The following is a 21,268-nucleotide window of genomic DNA, read 5'->3' as shown; positions in this document are numbered from 1 at the left end:
GGTACCGATCGGGTTTCCGGTACGAATCAGGTAGTGACAGTGGCTGTATCCCAATTCAGGGTCTGCAGCCTTAAAGTACGCAGCCTCAACGGTCTTCAAGGGCCGCGTACTCAAAGACCACTAAGGCCGGAAGTGCGAGGCTTGTGAAATGGGACGGTCTAGCCTCCGTCGCGCTGCCCAGGTTGCCTAGCAACCATGATACTAACAGCTGGAAACGTTTCATACAGCTTTGTTTGACAGAAATGAAGAAGAAAATCTTTTGTTCATTTGTTTGTTTGTTTCTACATGAGCTTTGATCATTCTCTGTAAGATGAAGGTCAGCTATTGAAGGCGTATATTTTAAAGTAAAGGCTTTAAAACCAAGTTAGTACAAATGTCACTAATGTCACATAACTTTGCCGACATGTGGCCAACAGTAATGTTTTAATGTTCTTCGTTATTAAGCATTTGCACATAAATAAGTGACATAATATTCAGTACTTACTTAAAGTTTACTCTTCGGGCGCCCCTCATCCGCCGTTTTTTTTTCGGTAAAATTATCGTAATCGGCCTTAAAATGCGGCCTTTAAGGCTGCAGACCCTGAATTGGGATACAGCCAGTGGTCGTGTCCAAATTCATGGGCTGCATCCTTCTGAGGCCGCATTTGTAGACCGATTACGTCACAGCGACGCGCCGAAGGCTGTCCAAATTCGTAGACTCCTCCGAATGCAGCCGACAAATGCGTCCTCCTTTTCCCCGAATTTGAAGGATGGGTCAGGTGTGTCCTTCGTGGCATACCATATCCCAGAATTCATAGCGCGGCCCAGCCAAACTCCAGTTTCCAACAATGTTTCCAACTACTAAGTTTTAAAATTACTCATACTAATCTTTCTGGGTCACAAAATAAACTTTTAACATATTTTCAGGCGAGAAAGTAGCTGTGTAAACATCAAATATCTGCTCGATTTATCAAGATATCGCATATTTGCAAAAGTGCCTCGACGTTTTCGGAGACGTCTGCTACCCACCAGCTCGATAGCTAGCCGGGAGCTCGAGGGTTACTGATGCGGCCGAGAACGGCACAACTCCCGGCACATCATTTTCAGATCACCGTGGACTGCTCGGGTTAAACGTAATATATAAGTCACTTAGACAACCTAAAAATGTTATTGTTGGGCTTTTTTTCAGTGTTTTGTTTGTTCGTGAGTAAATCGGTTTGGCTGAGATTAAAGTTATTAGATTAGATTAGATAAAATAAAACTTTATTAATCCCCTGGGTGGGTTCCTCCTTGGTTTTTACACAGCTGACTAAACGTCAAACAGAAAACTGATTAAACAGAAGTATGAGACAGTCGAGAATTTACGCCAGTGTCCTGTTATATTTTAGATAGCAAGGAGCAGACGGCTGAGTTTATTAAACTCCACCGAGACAGCGGTGATGCTAATCAGAAGGCTAGACCGTCCAATTTCACGGCCGTTTACTTCCGGCCTACCCGACCTTCTGAGGACCCGGCCCACGTAGACCGCGAAGGCCGGGTCTATGGGCTCAAAATGTGGTCATAAATAGTTTGTACTTGTAAATCAGTCTCGTATGTGTAAAAAGAATTTGTGTGTGTATAAAAGATTTGTATGTGTAAAAAGAATTTGTGTGTGTGTAAAAAAGATTCGTATGTGTAAAAAGAATTTGTGTGTGTAAAAAAGATTTGTATGTGTAAAAAGAATTTGTGTGTGTGTAAAAAAGATTTGTATGTGTAAAAAGAATTTGTGTGTGTGTAAAAAAGATTTGTATGTGTAAAAAGAATTTGTGTGTGTAAAAAAGATTCGTATGTGTAAAAAGAATTTGTGTGTGTGAAAAAGATTCGTATGTGTAAAAAGAATTTGTGTGTGCACAAAAAAGATTCGTATGTGTAAAAAAGATTTGCGTGTGCGTAAAAAAGATTCGTATGTGTAAAAAGAATGTGTGTAAAAAAGATTTGTATGTGTAAAAAAGATTTGCGTGTGCGTAAAAAAGATTCGTATGTGTAAAAAGAATTTGTGTGTGTAAAAAAGATTTGGGTGCTTTTTTGAACTGATTTGAACACACAAATCTTTTTTACACATACAAATCTTTTTTACACACATACAAATCTTTTTTACACACACACAAATTCTTTTTACACATATAAAACTGATTTACAAGTACAAAATATTTATGACCACGTTTTGGGCCCATACGGGTCCTCAGGAGGATGCAGTCCATGAATTTGGACACGACTTGTGTGGACTTGGTACAGCTAAATATCCCAAAATGCATTTCGTCCAAAACTCAAACGCGGCAATGGCGGACGAGCGGGGCTAATAACTTTTAAATATTACTCTTTCTGGGTCACAAAATAAACTTTTAAGTTATTTTCAAGCGAGAATGTAGCTGTGTAAACTTCAAATATTGGCTCGATTTATCAAGATATCATATGTTTCCAAACGCGCTCCGACGTTTTCGGAGACGTCTGTGACCCGCCAGCTCCATAGCAGACAGCGAGGTCGAGGATCATTAGAGCCGGCGAGAACAGCGACTCCCGGCACATCGTTTTCACCCCCCCCCCCCCCGCGGTCTTTTCGCTACTCAGGTTAAACAAACCCCAAACCCCAGTAGCTGTCTATTGTATTGAGTGTCCACTAAAATAAAGGCGTTCTAACATCTCACCTGCTTGTTTCTATTAAGGTATGTACACTATTTTTATTACAGTTTTTTACAGTCGCTAACAAGCGTTTGTCCAAACAGTTGTCACATTTGCAAAACTCTAAACACAATTAGCACAGGATCGGTCTGTTGTGGCCATACCATTCACACATTTCATGTCGTGTTCACCCAATATGCAGTCAGTGAACACATTTCCACAATGCTTACATTTTCTTAACAGACAAGTTATACCTCCCAACAAAACTATGGACTGTTCTTGTAGTATCTACGAATGTTAACACACAACATCCCACAATAGCAAAAACAATATTCCAAACCGTAGATACAGTATAAAAACCTCTGCCCCTGCAATGATATCAGTACAAAAACAATATCAATATCAAAAATATATCTCAGCTGTAAACAAACAAACAACTGAATAATTGAGACACAGCTTATTTATGTTGGGTAAATTGGGCCAACCACAGCTTCTTCCATTCTGGCTTAGACTCAGTGGGGTTTATAAGGCAAGACCTTGAGGAGTGATGTTTTTGGAAACAAAAAAAAGACAAACACTGTAATGTCTGGTCGAGGAAGAGTAAGAGCAAGGGGCCCAGGGAGAAGAGCAGGCCCAAGGAGAGGGCAAGGTAGAGGTGTAAGAATGCGTGGTGGTGGCATTCCAAGGGCTGCAAGAACAGTAGTCAGTGATGAAATCCGTGCCACTATCATTGACCATGTAATCAACCATGGTCTTTCACTAAGAGAGGCTGGTGAAAGAGTGCAGCCCAATTTGAGGCGGTCAACGGTTGCCTCCATTATACGCACCTTTCAACAAACCAACAGGTAAGTATTGCATTTTACATGGATTGTTCCTATTCTCACTTGACATGTCAATATGGTCATACAGTAATGCATATGTTGAATTGTCTGTCTTTCTAAAGAATGCAACGTCTTCCACCCTCTGGGGGAAGAGGAAAGCTCCTCAGTAATGATCAGGAGCTTGCCATTGTGGAAATGGTTACTGCAAATAATGCAATAAAACTGCGTGAAATACAAACCAGAATTGTGGCGGACCATGAGATATTCGACAATATCGATAGAATCAGCCTCACAACCATTTCGCGGACATTGTCCAAACATAGAGTGCGGATGAAGCAGCTATACACTGTTCCCTTTGAGAGGAACAGTGAGAGGGTCAAGGAGCTACGACGACAATATGTCCAGGTACAGTGTATATTCAATCCAATGTCCAGTTCTATAAGCTTTGCACTTTGCAAGTAGGTAACCTACACAATACTAGGTTACAGTACAGTATGGTATACAGTACTAACATGACTTACATAAACTTTGTTTCAGAGAGTTATGGAATTGGAGGCCAACCAGGCCCCTCATGAATTCATATACATCGATGAGGCAGGATTCAATCTGGCCAAAAGGCGTCGACGTGGACGGAATGTAATTGGAAAAAGGGCCACAGTTGATGTGCCAGGACAGAGAGGGGCAAACATTACCATGTGTGCAGCAATTGCAAATGCAGGATTACTCCTTCACAAATGTCAGGTTGGACCCTATAATACAGAGCGCTTGCTTGCCTTTCTCAATGATCTCCACCAGCGCCTGGTTCCAGAGCAGGGTCAGGAGGGTGAAAACATGAGGACCTTTGTAATTACCTGGGACAATGTGGCTTTCCATCACTCGCAAGCAATAACAACATGGTTTGAAGTCCACCCAAGACTGGTGAGTCTCTTCCTTCCACCCTATTCACCTTTCCTCAACCCCATAGAGGAGTTCTTTTCTGCATGGCGGTGGAAGGTTTATTGGTCATAAAAATAGCCACATGACCAGATGTCCCTCCTTGAAGCCATGGATGCTGGCTCCAGGGACATCACAGTTGACGATTGCCAAGGGTGGATCCGACATACCAGGCGGTTTTATCCCAGGTGCATCGACTTGGCTGACATCAGATGTGATGTTGATGAAAACATGTGGCCTAACCCTGAAGATCGCAGAGATTAGATGCAACTTTTTTGCCTTTTTTTAGCCCCCCTCCCCCCCTTTTTATCTTGGCTTTTTGCTGTTGTTTTTTTGTTCAGAATGCTCTTGTGTGTTTCATGGATATTTTGTTCACTGTAAGCAATACTGTAAAACTTTCTCTGTCCTATCATACCGTGTTTCTACTGTACCTCCTGTGGTAAACAGTAAAGAAACAGAAACTTGTTTGCTTTTTACTGGAATGCTTTTGAATGTGAACATTACTGTACATGTGGACATACAGTTACCAACCAAGACATTTCTGGTGTCAATATGGTGGATTGCATGTTTCGCATGCAAATACCTGTGAAACTGAAACATAAAAGTCTATGCAGTTTTTGTAATGTCAATAATAGCCAGTATTTTGAAACCTGGTGTACTTTGATTGACTGCATGTACCTTGTGAAGTGAAAACAAGTGTTATTCTTTGACAGACTAATTTCATTTTGAGTCAGATTTATAGTGTTTTTGTACAGTTAGTGTGTGCAGAGAAAGATGTGTTCTAATTTTGAAATGAGGAGTTAGTATATATTTAACAAAGTGTATTTTTGGGAAGGATATTATCCATTTGGCCAATTGTGTTTTGTAGGTGTGGGTCTGTGTTAAGAGTTTAGAAAAAGTATCTGAAGTATGGGTAGGCGCTTGTTAGCGACTGTAAAAAACTGTAATAGAGCTTTCACTACTGAGGTTAAACATGATATATAAGTCACTTAGATCACTTCTAAATGTTAATGTTTGGTTTATTTCAGTGTTTTATTTGTTCCTGAGTAAACCGGTTTGGCTGTGATTAAAGTTAAGCTTCATAACATATTACTCACAGTTAAATTAAGAGGGGACGGCAGTAAAAACTCTGGACCTGTGACATCATCAAGTACGCTGGTGTTCCAATTGTACAAGTCCGTGCTCGCGTTCTCGCCAAGTCCGGTCTCGCCGAGAACGTGAGTACGTACTCGCGTACTTTTTTTTTTAAAAAATTTGCACAGAACAGTACAACAATTATGGCAATCTCTACAAACATTCTATTTTCCCAACATGAAATAGTATCAGAACAGGCTGAATTCCAACATATAGAAGATAGATAATGAACAGGAAGTACAAACAACAACAAATAAATAAAAACAAACCCCCAAACAGAATCAAAGCAAGCAAACAAACAAACAAACAAGATCTAGTGATCTCTTACTTTTGATCACTAGAGAACAGATGTGAGATGGAATTTGGATTGGATCTATAAGGGAAAAAAACATTAGTAAATAATTCCCTAATTTGGGAGTTTTTTAGACTGTTAGCTGTAATGTTATGCCCATTTACCAAGAGTTCAGGGAGGTCAGGGGATCTAGTCAGGGTTTTGAAAAAGATTATATGCTGTACATAGAATGTTTTGAGGGATAGCCTTAGTAATTTTTTGAAATTCTTTGTTATTTATTTGCAGATTATAATTGGTGGTGAAATCTTCTAATAAAATTTTACCTCAATCATTTAACAAATGCATCACACTCGCGTACTTAGAATTGAGAAAGGGCCAGTGTGTTTGTTTTGATTTGTTGCCTTCTGACATGGCGCCGCGATCCCACAATACACTGCGGCGTGACGTCAACTCCAAAGCCCTATAAGGAAGTACAGCAAGAACGTCTCCGGGGCTGAGCTACCTTTATTTTTAGCATGAGTTTAGGCATATTGTCATCAAACATTAAATAGTGGCTCTGCCGAGCTTGATTCCTTAGTGTGGGCCAGCAGATGGAGGAGCGGATATTTAGTGAGCTGTAGAGTGAGCATGAGTACGAGCTACCCCACGCCGCTTTATTCCCACGCTGGACGAGGAGACTTCCGAGAGGTTTACGAGCCGGCGGAGGACTCCTTCCTCCTGATTGATGCTCTGGAGAAAGACGCAGACCGGCTACAGCGGATGAGGTAGCCATAGATCGAGTATTATTTCCAGTAGACACACACACATTTTTATCAGAGTCTTAACTGCCTCTTCACCGTTTTCAGCCCGTGTGTATGTTTGGAGGTGGGCAGTGGCTCAGGAGTGGTGTCTGCATTCCTGGCGTCGGTGGTGGGACCTTCGGCTTTATATATGTGAGCCATTCTGGTACCTAGCAGCAATGTCCAGCCAATGGGACTTACTGATGTAGAACATAGCATCCAGTTTCATGTACGCATGCATTTATGTTTCAGTTGCACTGATGTGAATCCTGCAGCAGCACAATGCACAGCAGAGACTGCTTCTTGTAACAGGGTGTCCCTGCAGCCGGTGATCACAGACCTGGTAATCTTCAGCTGCTCTTATGGTTTGGGGTTTTCACAACCTGCATATCTGAATGTTGTTCCTCCTGCAGGCTGACTCTCTTCTCCCCCAGCTGTGTGGGAAAGTGGACATACTCCTCTTTAACCCTCCCTACGTGGTTACGCCTTCAGAAGAGGTGCATCACATAGCTCAGCAGGGTTAATGAAGTTCAGGCATGGTGCATTAACCTCCAGTTACTCAGTGGGTTTTCTTTTTCAGGTGGGCAGCACAGGCATCGAAGCCGCCTGGGCTGGAGGGGAGAGAGGGCGAGAGGTGACAGACAGATTTCTGCCAGCTGTGGTGCAGCTGCTGTCCGATAAAGGGCTGTTTTACCTCATCACAATTGCTGAGAATGATCCAGGTTGGTTGACTTTATTCATTGCAAATTATTCATTGTAAGGAATTGAAGCTTGAATAGTTGTTTCCCCCCCTTTTTCTTAACCAGAGGAGATCATCCACCTACTGAGCCAAAGTGGCTTGAAGGGAGAGTCCTGTTTGTCTACAAGAGCGAGAAACGAGAGGCTGTCCGTCCTGCGTTTCCACAGGAACCAACAAACATGACCTCCTTGGACATGTTTGTCCAGGATGCATTTCTTTTAGCCCCTGAGGTAGAATTCAACAAGAGCAAATCATGGACAACTGGACAGCTGTTGAATCTCCAGAGGACGAACAGCATGGGAAAACTGCAAGGAATTGGATCAGTCAAAGGATATTTTTAATCCAAGCTGGCTCCATGGAAGGACATTTAGTCCTAAATGTCCTTCCATGTAGCCATGGACAAAAAACAGCCACTATAAAAATAAATGATTGAAATCCTTATAATTGACTGTTTGCATTCAACCACAGTTTTTATTATCAAGTCACCAATGATAACATTCAAAACCTCATAATCAAGCATTCAGATACTGTAACAAGAAGGCTCATCATGCTAAATCTGTTATTTAGTGAGTCCAATGCAAATCTACAAGATATGTGGAATGTAGTTAATGCAGTCATTTATCTGGGTTTTTTCAAAAGCTTTAAGTGACCCTACAGCACATGTGTACAAAAGTCAGCTGAAGACTTTTTAAAGAGTAAACTTTTTCTACTCATCACTCTGTTAGTGCCTCAATTTCTCTAAAACCAGTTTTGTGTAACGGAAGTAAACTGGAATTGCTGTAAACAGCACATAATTATTATTATTAATTTTTTAATTTTTTTAATTTTTTATTTTAACTTGAGTGAGATTTCCAGCTTATGCGTCCATCCTCTCCAAGGCTCACAGCGCCGCTCGCCACCAGCTCCAGAGCTGCAGGGAAGGCTCGGTGCTCGGCCTCTCTGATTCTGTCGGAGAGACTCTCCTCTGTGTCGCTACCCAGCACGGGCACCGCCTCCTGCACGATGATGGCTCCTGCGTCCACCTCCTCCTGATCGAGTACAGAAGCCACAGCAAAATGTTAAACTTTCCTGCCTCCCACGACTCTGCTTCTTGGTTTTCACATCTGAACTAAACACAAGCTCCTACTTACTGCTACAAAGTGGACCGTGCAGCCGGTGACCCTCACACCAGCCTGCAGAGCCTGTTTCTGAGCGTTCACACCCTTGAACGAGGGTAGCAGAGACGGATGGATGTTCAGCAGCTTACCTGTGACAACAAACGCACTGAAACTGTAAGAAAACTTAAATCTCTCTGATATTTCACAGAAGAAAAGATGCGCTTCAGGGAGCCTACCATTCCATTTCTTGACAAAGGTTCCAGTGAGGATCCTCATGAACCCAGCCAGACACACCAACTCCACCCCAAATTCTTCCAGCACGCGATCAATGGTGCCATCGAACTCTGCGCGGCTGCCATATAGTTTGTGGTCTACCACCTATTCAGAGCCAGACAGACAGGTTTTTCCCCCAGAAAGTGTGCACACATGGATCAGACCACTGCTTAGGGTGTATTTATTTATTCATTTAATTCCAAACTCACATCAGTGAGCTCATCCAGACTTTTTAAATCTCCAAAACCCCACTCAAAGTTATCATAAATGCATTTTTTTCCCCCCCCAAGTTAAGTGAAAAGCTACTTCTGGTTGTTACCCGGGTCTGGATGCCAGCCAGTGATGCTCTTTTCAGGCCTTGAACTCCTGGTTTGTTGGAAATCACCACCACAATCTCAGCTGAGCTGCACGGACGCTTGGCCTGCTCTATGAGGGCCTGCAGGTTTGTGCCTAGGAGAACAGAATAGTCATTTATTTTTAGACACCAGTTTAAAAAATATGGTCCTTCATTATCTTGACTCTGAAGGAGCAGACATACAAGGATACAACTTCTCTTCTCCTTCGCTTTTTTGCACACTACATGTGACCTCTCTCCAGCCGCATACATTTAAAACAATTAGTCAGAAGGAAGACGTCCTCACCTGACACTGTACTTCAATATTTTGGAAAACAAAATGACTTTCAAATTGCAAATACCTTGTCTAGATGATATTTTGTCACTGAAACATTGCGCCTGATAGTGGCAATGTTAGACTTATAAACTCTTCTGTTGCTTTTATGTGACACACACAGATTTCCTAAACCACTTTTCAAATGGTACTTGCATGAACTCATTTCACCATTATTAGAAACACACCTGTGCCAGAGATGAGAACGCCTACTTTTGTCCTCTTGCGTGGTACCATGCTGTTGTCGTGACAACCCCCATTCGCCTCGACTGCCACCTCTTTGCTGGAGGCCTGTCCCGCATTGAGCAGGCTGTTTTTCAGGTTGCGGACCACCACAGGTTCGGCCCCTGCGTGAACACAAAGTTCATTTTTAGTCTCTTTTGTTTCTGTCCCGCCAGCCTGTTTTTAAGCATCAGCATTTCACAGTCTCACCAGGTTCCTTGTGGGCCAGCGAACCGACAATCCAGGCCTCCTCGTGGGCTTGAAGCTGGCTCAGGACCCTCTGAGCGTCCACGGGGGCGACCACCAGCACCGCTCCCAGGCCGCAGTTGAAGGTGCGGGCCATCTCCTCTTCACTCAGACCTCCTTCCTTGTGGAGCCAGGAGAACACTGGGGGGATGCTCCACTGAGAGGCATCTGTACCGTGCATAAACCGTGTAAATAATCAATCAGGAGGTGCTGCAACTGTGCTGAATATAAAAACACTTCTGTTAAGTGTTTTTATACATTCTTATTCTTCCTCTCCACATTGTTCAGGTCGTTGTCTCTATGCTATAGTTTGCGTTTGTGCTTTCGTCTCACCTAAATCCACAGCCAGCTCCTGTGGCAGCACCCGTGGGATGTTCTCCAGGAGTCCCCCACCTGTGATGTGAGCGTAGGCTTTGACAGCACCGCTGCGCAGGATTGGCAGGAGCAGGGGGCTGTAGATCTTCGTTGGAGTCAGCAGAACCTCCCCTGGAATCAGAATTACAAACAATTGAGTTCAACTGTTAAGGGTAACCTGGAGGAAAGGCACACTTCATCTCTTTGACTCACCAACAGTCTGTCCTGACTTGCCAAAGGGAGCAGGGGAGCTGTAGCTGAGCTTTGCCTTCTCCAGGATTTTACGGACAAGACTGAAGCCGTTGCTATGAACCCCAGAGGAGGCCACTCCAATCAGCATGTGCCCCTCAGAGATATCCCCCAGTCTGGGCAGCAGAGCTCCTCGTTCCACTGCGCCGACGCAGAACCCGGCCAGGTCGTACTCTCCCGGAGGATAGACGCTCGGCATTTCAGCCGTCTCACCACCTGCAACAGAAGCAGATGGCATGAACTCAACATAACGTCAAGACCGGATCTACCTTACCTCATAAGCCTCAAATGGTATGTCTTGTTTCTCACCCAGCAGCGCGCAGCCGGCCATTTCGCAGGCCTTTGCGATGCCCCTGACCACCGAGGCGGGCACGTCCACATCCAGGCTACCACAGGAGAAGTAGTCGAGGAAGAAGAGCGGCTCAGCACCCTGTGCCAGCACATCGTTTACACACATGGCCACCAGGTCCTGACCCAGAATGCCATGCTGCCCGCACGCCTGGGCGATCTGATGATTTAAAAAAGAAAAAAAAAAATTAAAAGAAAATCCAAACACTGCTAGGTTTACAGGCTCTATTCTCCTTAAAGGACTGAAATCCCACCTTGAGCTTAGTCCCAACTCCGTCTGTTCCAGATACAAGGATCGGGTCCACAAATCCAGCCGCCTTCAGGTCAAAGAGCCCAGCGAAGCCTCCGAGCTCTGCATTACATCCTGGCAAAGACAGAAAAACAAGTGACTCATTCGTTCTAGTTTGTTGTTTAGACTACGGCTGCTTTATCTGAATAAAACAGATGTAATAAAAATCACAGCATTTAATGACTACAATTACTGAAAAGGCAGGAAAACGCGTTTTCTAATTAGAAAAAAGGTTTCCATCAGCAGAAGAGGAAGAAAATAAAATGAGGTTTACAAAGTGGCATTTAAACAATTTCCCCCCAATGTTGTGGGTTTGACATTCGATCACAGATACAAGCGCATAAGCTGTGTGTAAACACAATACAAACCCTTTCTTCCTTTTGTGTTCAATTTCTGCAGATAAGAACAAAATTACCAGAACGGGAAGTTGCCTTGGCCAGGGGTTTGATCACGTCCACCAGCCTGTTTCCGGCAGCAATGTCCACACCGCTGTCCTTATAGGTCAGACCTCTGTCAGAGACAACTGATCAGCACTCACTGAACTGTGACAGTCGGTAATATCGTGTTGGTCTGCAGCTGCTATCACAGTGAAGCTAATGAAAGAGGCTAAAAATCAGTCGGGAATTCCTCACTGTGAATTAGATCAGCTACATGACAACTTAATTAGCTGAAGATGAAAATTAATACCCGCGGAAAGAAGAACAAGGACGCAGTTTATTATTCAAATACATGATATCCAGCAAAGGAATGAACAAAAGCACAACAGAATTTTTAGCCACACACACACCTGTGCTGTTTCAAGTGAGCGATGGCTCGGTGACCGATGTCGCGCCTGTACACCGCGTCCGGGAAGCCAACTGCCGCCACACCCTGATTGGCCGCCTGCAGGGCCAGCTCCAGAGACGACTTCACTGCAGTGACAGACAAGACCCGCCCGCCGCTGGAGACCACGCTTCCTTCTTTCAAGGCTGTACCGGCATGGAAAATCTGCAGCCCCATGTCCTGAATCAGGGACAACCCTGAGGAGGAGCCAAGGTGTTACACTAATAGTTCCAAGCACTATAACGTGCGCAAACACAGTACATGTCCCAAAAATCTAGATGTAGTGTTTTCAGTAAAGCACTTGCAGAAATTAATGCATTACATTAACTTGATCATTTTTTGCAATAAAATGTGCATGTTTTTTTTTTTCGATTGCAGAATTATTACATCCACAGAACCACAGACTGAAACATTAACATGAAGGAAAAAGGAACTAGAGTTTTGCACATGTACAGACTGAGAGGCTCACAGAAAAAGTGAAGCCACACTCCATCTTCACTCACAGACGATTTTAAACAAGACTCCTGCTGAAATCGCGGATTTCCTGTACCTGTGATTTCGACTCCTTTCTTGTAGGAGCCGGGGTAACCGCCACTGGCCATGACCACAGTGACTGCAGAGCTGTCCTGGTGCCACACGGGGGCGTTGGAGGCCAGTTTGCCATTCATGGTGTTCATGATCACTTCATATAGGTCGCTCTGCAACAGCGGCAGCAGCACCTGGAGGAAAATGGCAAGAGCGGAGAGAAACGCTTAGTTTTAAAGAGAGGAGATGCAAAGGTGGACGTCTGCCTGTGAAACACACACCTGACACTCGGGGTCTCCGAAGCGGCAGTTAAACTCTAGCACCTTCGGGCCCCGCTCTGTCAGCATCAGGCCTGCGTACAGCACGCCTGAAAGACAAGGGCATAAACGATAAGTGAAAATAAATGAAGGCTGCTGCAGCAAACATTGACTACAGATGGTACTCACCCACATAGGGTGTTCCCTCCTCACGCATCCCATCCACAGTCTTCTGCAGAACAGTCTCTGTGATTTGCTGCAGCAGGTCCTGACTCACCTGTACCACAGTGACAGAAAGCAGCTTAACCATTAGCCAGCAAAAACTAAAGTAGAGCACAAACAGGGTGGTGCAGCACGACTACAGTTAACGTTACCTGAGGGGTGGGGCAGTAAGCTCCCATGCCGCCTGTGTTTGGGCCCAGGTCACTGTCCTGCAGCCGCTTGTGATCCTGTGCAGGGGGCATCTGTGACACCGAGTGGCCGTCGCTGAAACACAGGCACTACAAAACCAGAGCATGCGGGATAAGCAGTTTGCCAATTTTGATGGAAGAAAAAAAATATACACGCACATGTATATAAAAAAAATTCTTAAGTTTGTTTAAGTTTTCTCAGACTTTAACTTAAACTATTGCACTCACAGATACTTCCTCTCCCTCCAGAAGCTCCTCCACCACCACCGTCTCCCCTGCAGATCCAAAGGCTCCATCCTTGAGCGCACAGTAAACACAGCAAACTGTTGACACTGGAAGATCCAATTACCTCCCCCAAAATTCTTCAACAGCTCAATATATCGGGTAAAAAAACCCCCCAAAAAACAAAACAAAAAACCCCAACAAACTTCTGAGACTCCACCAGCGATTATTCTACTGACTAACCAGGCGACTCTGCACCTGAGGCTGCTGTGCAGCTTTAAAGGGAAACAGTCTGAGAGAGAAGAAGAAAGGCGTTTAAAGGCTTCTGCAGTTCAATTTCTTTTGGGAGGATACAGGGCAGAGAAGCAGCTTTGCATAAACAAGGCACACCAAAGTCTAGAAAAATGAGGAGCTGCCTACAGAAATATAATCCACTGCAGGATTTGTTTAGCACACAAAATAATGGTAACAGATTACGACAGCTGTGTAGCATGTTTCTGCCATCACTTTGAAAGAAGAAAGAAAAAAGTAGCACGTTATAATTCACTTCACTGCAGCACTTCTGGATGCTCACAACAGGAAACACGATGCAGCAGATCAAAGCAGATGACTTTGACCTGGAAGAAACGTGTTTGAATACTCAGTGAAGCAGACCTTAATCGTGCTTTCCTGAGTAGGTCGGAATTCCAGAGTTTCCAGCTGGAATTGCAGGGTTTTTTTTGATGAGTAAATATTCTAAATTATGTTAACATTAATGAGCAGTCATCTGTGCCTGCACTGCTACACTCTACTGATGCTCAATACTAACTAGAATAGCACTTTACCCTCTCGTCCAACCCTGGTCACCACCCCAATGCCAAACTCCAGACTTAAAACTGTTAGTTTGTGAAATCCCATTTTAATGTTTACTGAGGTATTTTCTGTGTTTTATTGCAGGAATAGTTTGAAAAATTCCTCCAACATTCCTCATGCTAATAGTAAATAACTCTCAATAATATAGTAACATACTCTGTTTTGCATTCCTGTTTAAAAATTACTTCCCAATACTTCCAAAAAAGAAAAACACCTGAAAACATGGAAGCTTGTTTCTGCCACATTTCTCCTCCCCCTGTTTTTTGGCAACTGAAACTTCAACATAGCTCAAAACTGACAAAAACATGTTTTTTTTTGTCAAGTTGGTAAACTCAAACTGTGATTTTGAATTATTACATTAAAATTTAAATGAAGTAACATGAAATTTTGAATTACGGATGGCAAATTATTTTCTTTTTTTTCCTTAAGTGGCAGAAAGTTTCAGCTCACAGTAGCAACGTTTAACGTTATACTTCATCAGGAAATACACGTTAGCTTTCTGTTTGAGACAGAGACATTGTTGGTGCCAAGTCAGTTTTGTTCCTTAGCCGTTTCAAAACTTTTGAAATGTGAATGTGAGAGTGACTGAATAGTGGCATTGTAAAGCGCTTTGGGTGCCTTGAAAAGCGCTATATCAATCCACTCCATTATTATTGTTATTATTAAATTACTTACGAGTTTAATTTGTCAGCAACTTTCTGCCAGCCCTCTCTCCTTGCTTTTGCAGCCTTTGCAGTGTTCCCTTGCGTTCTGATTAAACTCTGAAACTCCTGAAATCCCTCACTCAAGAGTTCTTGCTCTGCTGCCGAAAAATACCGAGCCGAGCGCGCTCCGTCGACATTTTCGCCGACCAATCAGAGGGTTGCCGATCAATGTTTCTACTATCGATGCGTAGCCCCTTTTACGACACCCAGTGATGTCACATTACTGCGTCCAGCTGTACTAATCGTCAACAGCAGGTGTGTTCGGGGAACCGGATTAGCGAGCTCACGGTTAGCGCGATGGTTTGGTCTTGGATGTAGTGAGCGACGTACGAAGAACGGGCCCCTGAACCATGTCCTTCTCAAAAATAAATAAAACAAGGTCCATTGTCTGCAAATGGTGTAAAATCTGCATCTGAAGACATTAAAAAGACTGAGGAGTGCGCCATAACAGCACAGCTACAACATAAAGGTGAAATTAAGAGGAAGAGCAGAGTTGGCACTAATTCCCACCCTTTTCATATACACAAAGCAGTTTGGTCCAACATTCATATAAAAATAATGATTACAGCAGCTTTAAGTAGCCCAGAAATGTGCTGGGAAATGAGCATTGAGAACATTACATACATCACTGATCTAGGAGGACTGCTCTGTGGGCAGCTGTGACTGAATATTCAAAAAGGAAGCTTTTACAACACTCATTCATCTATTTTCAATTAAAAATTTTAGCCAAATACTGCTGCCCATTTCCCCCTCTTTCCCCTCCTTGCTATAACATAAGGCCAGGGATTAATGAAGAGCTGCAGTATTGCTTAATAGCCTCACACCTTCATAATGTCCATCACGGCCTGACAGGCCTCGTCCTGATCTCGCGCCACGATCACTCCCTTCCCTGCAGCCAGACCGCTTGCCTTCACCACCAGAGCTGGAAAGTCGGCCCTGGAGAATCAAAGAGATGAAATAAACCTGGATAATGTGCAACAGGAATCTTTTCTCTGCCTCCCCGCTGCCGCCACAGACATACACTGAACAGATGCTGATACTGAGCATAAAATGTTTTTTTTTGTGCACCATTTAACATTTGCAGTGCGCGCTGCTGTTGGGGAATGGGTTTGCGATCCGTATGGATGAAGGCTGTCAGAATATGGCAGCTGTTGTTCTGCCCAAGATGCTTTACATGACCAGAGAAACGGCTCTCATTGAGCGCAAGACATTTTTTTTCCCCTTTTACCCTCCCCTTTGTCGATAAAAGTAACAAATCTGTTTATGCCGGATTGCTCCGTGCGGCTTCGCTCATCAGAAAGGCGGTCATTACATCTTAGATCATTAACTCATGAAACCATCTGAGGAAGGAAACTTCCATCTTCTTTCACGGTGTCGCTTTTTATGCGTTTCACGGCTCTAAAAACAAAACTTCGCAGCCATAGACAGTCTTTTACCGTAAACAGAAAACCCCATCTCCAATCCCAACTACTTCTTCAATTAAGCTGGACCAAGACGAGTTTTCAACAGTCCAAAACCAGAACTGTAACTTTAATGAAGTGTATTGCCTCACATATCCTTCTATAGTACTGACGTGCGGATGTAGTGACAGGCCTGCTGGGGGTCGGTGAAGGACCCGTAGCGAGCTGTGGGGATGCCGTGACGTTCCATGAAGGCCTTGGAAAAGCTCTTACTGGCCTCCAGCTGAGCTGCTTTGGCTGAAGGACCAAAACATGGAACTCCTGCGGCCGTCAGGTCATCCACAATACCTGAAAGAGAAGCAACAGGTGCATTTAATATAAAAATCATACCCATCATACAAGTTTAAACAGACGGCCGGCACTTACCTGCTGCCAACGGAACTTCAGGTCCGACCACAACCAGCCCCACATGGTGATCCTTGCAGAACTGAGCCAGGATGGTGTGGTTGCTCACTGATACCTCTGCACAGAGTGTGAGCACTTAGACATCATTCAGTCTTCAGCTGCTTGACGGTGTAATCAGCATGTCATACCGAGCATATCCCATTAGGCTAATTATGTAATTAACTCAATCAGTGCATTAATTAATACATATCTGTGCGAGCGTCCTCATCGTCACCTTAAACAGAGGTGCTGTAAAAGTTTGTGCTATATTTATTAAAGCTCTTAATGAGTAACGCTAATGAAGAAGGATATGAAACGCAAAGAAGTTCATCTGTAAGATAAGAAACTTAGAATGTTGGCAAAGTGCAAAAACGTGTCATATCGCAGCTTTAGTGTGGAATCTGTGCAGCTACCCTTGCATAAAGCAGGCAAGCCAATTCCTCCGATTTACAGATTTGATGCTTTGCAGCTTCTGGTTTAATGTGATGTGCATAAGTCTTCAGTCATCCTTCATTTCTTTTCATTTTGTTAGGAAAATGTGTAAAAGGTGCAGTGATTTACGCCACAGCAAGACCTTCGAAAATTGTCTGAACGCTTGTGTCTCAGAGGGACACCTGATCTTCACAAAGCTGCCCGTCACTCAAGTATTAATATAGAAAACACTTCCCACTTACCAGAATTGCTGATTTTTCCACAGCCGGCCGTGCCCGCGTTACCCGGCGCTACCAGAACCTGCTGAACCTGTGGCGACTGGGCCAGCTTCCACGCCAGCGCGTGCTCCCGCCCGCCGCCACCAACCACCAGCACCCGCCCTGCCATGACACCTGAGCGGCAAAAGAAGAACAACACCACCACCAAAACTCATCTTGTCATCCACCTTTAATTGACAGCACTCGTGCCAATTTAATTGCATGCAAACGGTGACCTATAACTGCACAGCTGCGAGGAAGCGGTGACCTTTTCAGTCAGCCTGCTGCTCTCATATTATCTTGTATCGCCGCGGTAACAAGGATCCAATCAAGCAGAACATAAACACAAGTCAACAATTACACAGAATGGTCACCAGGCAAGGCTAAATCACCAACAAGTGGAAACACAGGCTCAATTTGCATAGAAAAATAAAACCATAACAGCCACAGTGTGGCTGGGCAGTTATTCGGCAGTCCCTCCATTTTTGGAGTATTCATCCAACGCATTTTTTAAAAAAAAATCCCTGTCATGGAAATTTAATTAACAAAGCTAGCAGACACTGTAGTAGCAGTAAAAACACCTTTAATTCTTCTATCGCATGCATGAGGACAGACATCAGTCAGGGGGCACTGAGAGCCGTCTTTGAAAATGAACAGTACTGGCCTCTTTTTAATACAGTCAACAGAACAAACGAAGGCCTTAAACAGCTGTTCCTTACAACTGCTTCCCCAAGGAAAGAGTTTACAATCCTTTACAAGAGCAGTCTGGGGTGATAAAGTCAAAGTACTGTTACTAAGACAATATGTGACCAATACGTAAAAAAAGTCCAACATATCCCTTTTACTTCAAACTATTGGGAATCTATTAGAAAGCAGGATACGGATATAAAACAGCTGAAAGGGACTACAAAGTTGTTTGTTGGCCCTTGAAATCAAACAAACTGGGGTCAGAGTTTAAACCATCCCCATGTGCGCTGACCTGAAACCCATTCCTTGAACCCTGGGAGGTTGTGCAACTGCATGGTTTGCTACAGTAAAGGCCAGTTTTTGCAGATACACTGCATCAGTGCAGTGACTTCAGGGATAAGACAACACAAAGGCGTGTGTGTTGCACAGTGGTTGCGCATGCTCAACAATTAACCAAATCATCGGGTTTGATTGAAATCACTCCGCTCATGTGACTCGCTTTTAAGATGCACGAGTCCAATAAGGGTTTAAGAAAGCTTTTTTTTTTTTCTTGAGAACCTTCACTGACAAAGCTGTTTATACGCTGTTACACAACATGCTGCGCAAAATGATGCATTTGAAACTGGTATTACTGCACTGGCATGTGCCAGAATGTATATGAATGAATTTCACTGCTATACTCTGGGAAAACAGTGAAAAGGTGGCAGCATGTACACAGAAATCCATGCATTTATTCTAGAATAACAAAAAAAAAAAACATCCACTGCATTTCTAATAAACTTTCTTGGATCGTCTGTGCAATGCATTCAATCCCATTCTTTTCCACTAAGAGTACATTCAGCGACATTACCGCGTTAAACTGGGTAAAGTGAGCATGTCGCGTGCCATTTTAACACTTACCTGCGCGTGTTAAGTGTATGTGTGAAACAGGAATTAGCCGGAGCCCAGACCAGGACAACAGTCAGACGTGTAGCCTCTGCTCCCAGCCCGCTGACTGACCGAGGGGATGCAAAGTATGTCATCACACACACATACAACACACCACGTGGATCCAATGTAACAAATACATATTCACTATACGTTAGCAAACGCTACGAAAAGTTAGCTTAAAGTGCTACGAAGCATAACAAAGTGTATCGGCGTTTGTGTTCGCTGCTTACCTTTATGTGTTGTACAAACTAATCTGGGACACTTTTTTAGGGAATTCTACAACTTCCTCGGGGTGTAACTGGCAAGTGCATCATGGGAATTGTAGTTTGTTCGCCATCTCGTGCTAGTGTGGCGACCATTGACTGTAGAAAACACAGTCAATGGTGGCGACTCGAATTAGGAAAACCGGTAAAGGCAACTAACTAGATGGTGATGACAGCAACACCTGGTGTAACACCCCAGGAGAGATTGCCGGCGCAAACGTTGTAACAGTTATAAAAGGCACACAGGCTCGTTATTATCGGGCAGAGACAAGGCAGGTCAAGTTCATCAAACAAAGTTTATTGGACAAAATCACTAAAATTGTAGAGCTGAAAAAAAGAACTTCTTAAGTAGCAGGGCTGGGAATACCGAACCGTTAATTAAGACACGTTATTTACAAACATTACTTAAAATAACAAGGTTCAGTAAAATGATCCTGTGTAGTCTGTCTACAATCCTCACTGCAACTTAAATGGTGCGTAATACCCATTTCCCGGTGTGTATGCTCACATGCATCAGAGGGAATTCCACCACACGTACCTAGCCCTCACAAGCATAAGTAAGTAAGTAAGTAAAATTTATTTATATAGCACATTTCACAGATAAAAATCACAAAGTGCTTTACAGTAAGATCAGACATACAAGTTAAAATTAATTAAATTAGTTAAAAGCCCGTTTGTATAAAAATGTCTTCAGCTGCTTTTTAAAGGAGTCAGTAGAGTCTAGACAGCGTAAAGACAACGGCAGAGAGTTCCACAGCCTAGGTGCCAGTGCCTGAAAAGCCCGATCCCCACGTGTTTTAAATCTAGTACGTGGGACCACCAGTAGCCTCTGACCTGAAGACCTAAGTGCTCGGGATGAAGCATGAGGTTTCAACAGGTCAGAGATATACTGGGGAGCTTCACCATGCAGAGCTCTAAAAGTTACAACTAAAATTTTAAAATGAACCCTAAAATTTACAGGCAACCAATGAAGAGAAGCCAAAACTGGAGTAATGTGTGACCTCTTGTTTGTACCAGTTAAAAGTCTTGCCGCTGCATTCTGTACAGACTGAAGGCGATCCAGAGCTGATTTGTTAAGACACGTAAAAAGACCGTTACAATAATCCAAACGAGAAGAGATAAAAGCATGAATAATCATCTCAAGTTCTGCCTTTGACACCAGTAGCCTGAGTTTAGAAATGTTTCTTAGATGATAAAAACAGTTCCGGACAAGTTGTTTAGAGTGTTTCTCAAGAGACATCGAACTGTCAAATATAACACCTAAGTTTCTGAGACTCGACTGAAATGAAGGGTCTAAAAAACTGATATGCTGCCTAATTTCTGAGAGCATGTGATCAGGTGCAATAATCAAAGTTTCTGTTTTATCTGCATTTAACTGAAGGAAATTGTCATTTAACCATTGTTTGATTTCTGACAGACAATTATTTAAACAAGACAATTTATACAACTCAGAAGCTTTGAAAGAACAGTACAACTGAATGTCATCAGCATAGAGATGATAAGAAATATTATTGTAACGTCTGATAATGTGGCCTAGAGGGAGGATATACAGCAAAAAGAGAATAGGACCTAAAACAGATCCTTGAGGTACCCCAGAAGACAGAACTGATGTTTCCGACAGCACATGATTTATACAGACAGTAAAGGATCTCTCAGATAGATATGACATAAACCATTTTAAAACAACGCCAGTAATCCCAAACAGGTCCATCAGCCTATTTATCATGATGCTGTGATCAACAGTATCAAAAGCAGAGCTGAGATCCAACATAACCAGAACAGTGTACTCTCCAGAGTCTGCTGCCATCAGAATGTCACTAGACACTTTAAGCAAAGCGGTTTCAGTGGAGTGCAATTTGCGGAAACCAGACTGGAAAATGTCCAGAACATTGTTCTTTTCCAAAAAGTTTATAACTTGTTCTGCAAGCATAGTGGAGCAACCCTCCACTAAAGCAAAATAAACCCATAAATCAATATATATT

At 43.3% G+C, this 21,268-nt stretch overlaps 2 protein-coding genes across 2 annotated transcripts; one reads left to right on the top strand and one right to left on the bottom strand.

Annotated features, from left to right (window-relative positions):
- The first annotated feature begins 6,267 nt into the window (after positions 1-6,267).
- hemk2 (HemK methyltransferase 2, ETF1 glutamine and histone H4 lysine) lies at positions 6,268-8,048 on the top strand. Its single transcript, XM_085263771.1, has 6 exons — positions 6,268-6,581; positions 6,663-6,749; positions 6,849-6,939; positions 7,010-7,093; positions 7,177-7,318; positions 7,403-8,048. The coding sequence occupies exons 1-6, from the start codon at positions 6,445-6,447 to the stop codon at positions 7,516-7,518; spliced, it is 657 nt and encodes a 218-aa protein (XP_085119897.1). The 5' UTR covers positions 6,268-6,444; the 3' UTR covers positions 7,519-8,048.
- On the bottom strand, positions 7,785-19,404 carry gart (phosphoribosylglycinamide formyltransferase). The gene is made up of 23 exons (XM_085263769.1): positions 19,254-19,404; positions 18,994-19,087; positions 17,392-17,541; positions 16,700-16,795; positions 16,447-16,621; positions 15,698-15,809; positions 13,324-13,392; positions 13,060-13,185; positions 12,875-12,962; positions 12,710-12,795; positions 12,454-12,622; positions 11,869-12,100; positions 11,497-11,591; positions 11,047-11,156; positions 10,754-10,952; positions 10,409-10,660; positions 10,175-10,327; positions 9,806-10,009; positions 9,562-9,720; positions 9,025-9,155; positions 8,669-8,810; positions 8,466-8,581; positions 7,785-8,363 (listed from the first exon to the last, which is right to left on the bottom strand). The coding sequence occupies exons 3-23, from the start codon at positions 17,534-17,536 to the stop codon at positions 8,169-8,171; spliced, it is 3,054 nt and encodes a 1,017-aa protein (XP_085119895.1). The 5' UTR covers positions 17,537-17,541; positions 18,994-19,087; positions 19,254-19,404; the 3' UTR covers positions 7,785-8,168.
- Positions 19,405-21,268: the final 1,864 nt, after the last annotated feature.

This window comes from Mchenga conophoros, linkage group LG23, assembly GCF_057382185.1.
Source record: "Mchenga conophoros isolate Kocher_MC1m ecotype Shallow Benthic linkage group LG23, M_conophoros_male_GT1.1, whole genome shotgun sequence".
NCBI classification, from domain to species: domain Eukaryota; kingdom Metazoa; phylum Chordata; class Actinopteri; order Cichliformes; family Cichlidae; genus Mchenga; species Mchenga conophoros.
The sequence above is the reverse complement of the archived record's forward strand: the minus strand, read 5'-3'. Positions and strand labels throughout refer to the sequence as shown.

Bases quoted from the DNA above. Each gene is read 5' to 3' on its own strand.
- hemk2 (XM_085263771.1), top strand. From the start codon at position 6,445: ATGAGTACGAGCTACCCCACGCCGCTTTATTCCCACGCTGGACGAGGA. The intron at 6,750-6,848 runs GTGAGCCATTCT...TTTATGTTTCAG, and splicing joins GGACCTTCGGCTTTATATAT to TTGCACTGATGTGAATCCTG. The intron at 7,319-7,402 runs GTTGGTTGACTT...TTTCTTAACCAG, and splicing joins AATTGCTGAGAATGATCCAG to AGGAGATCATCCACCTACTG.
- gart (XM_085263769.1), bottom strand. From the start codon at position 17,536: ATGGCAGGGCGGGTGCTGGTGGTTGGTGGCGGCGGGCGGGAGCACGCG. The intron at 12,101-12,453 runs GTACAGGAAATC...GCTCCTCCTCAG, and splicing joins GAAAGGAGTCGAAATCACAG to GGTTGTCCCTGATTCAGGAC. The intron at 9,721-9,805 runs GTGAGACTGTGA...GTGTTCACGCAG, and splicing joins GCTGGCCCACAAGGAACCTG to GGGCCGAACCTGTGGTGGTC.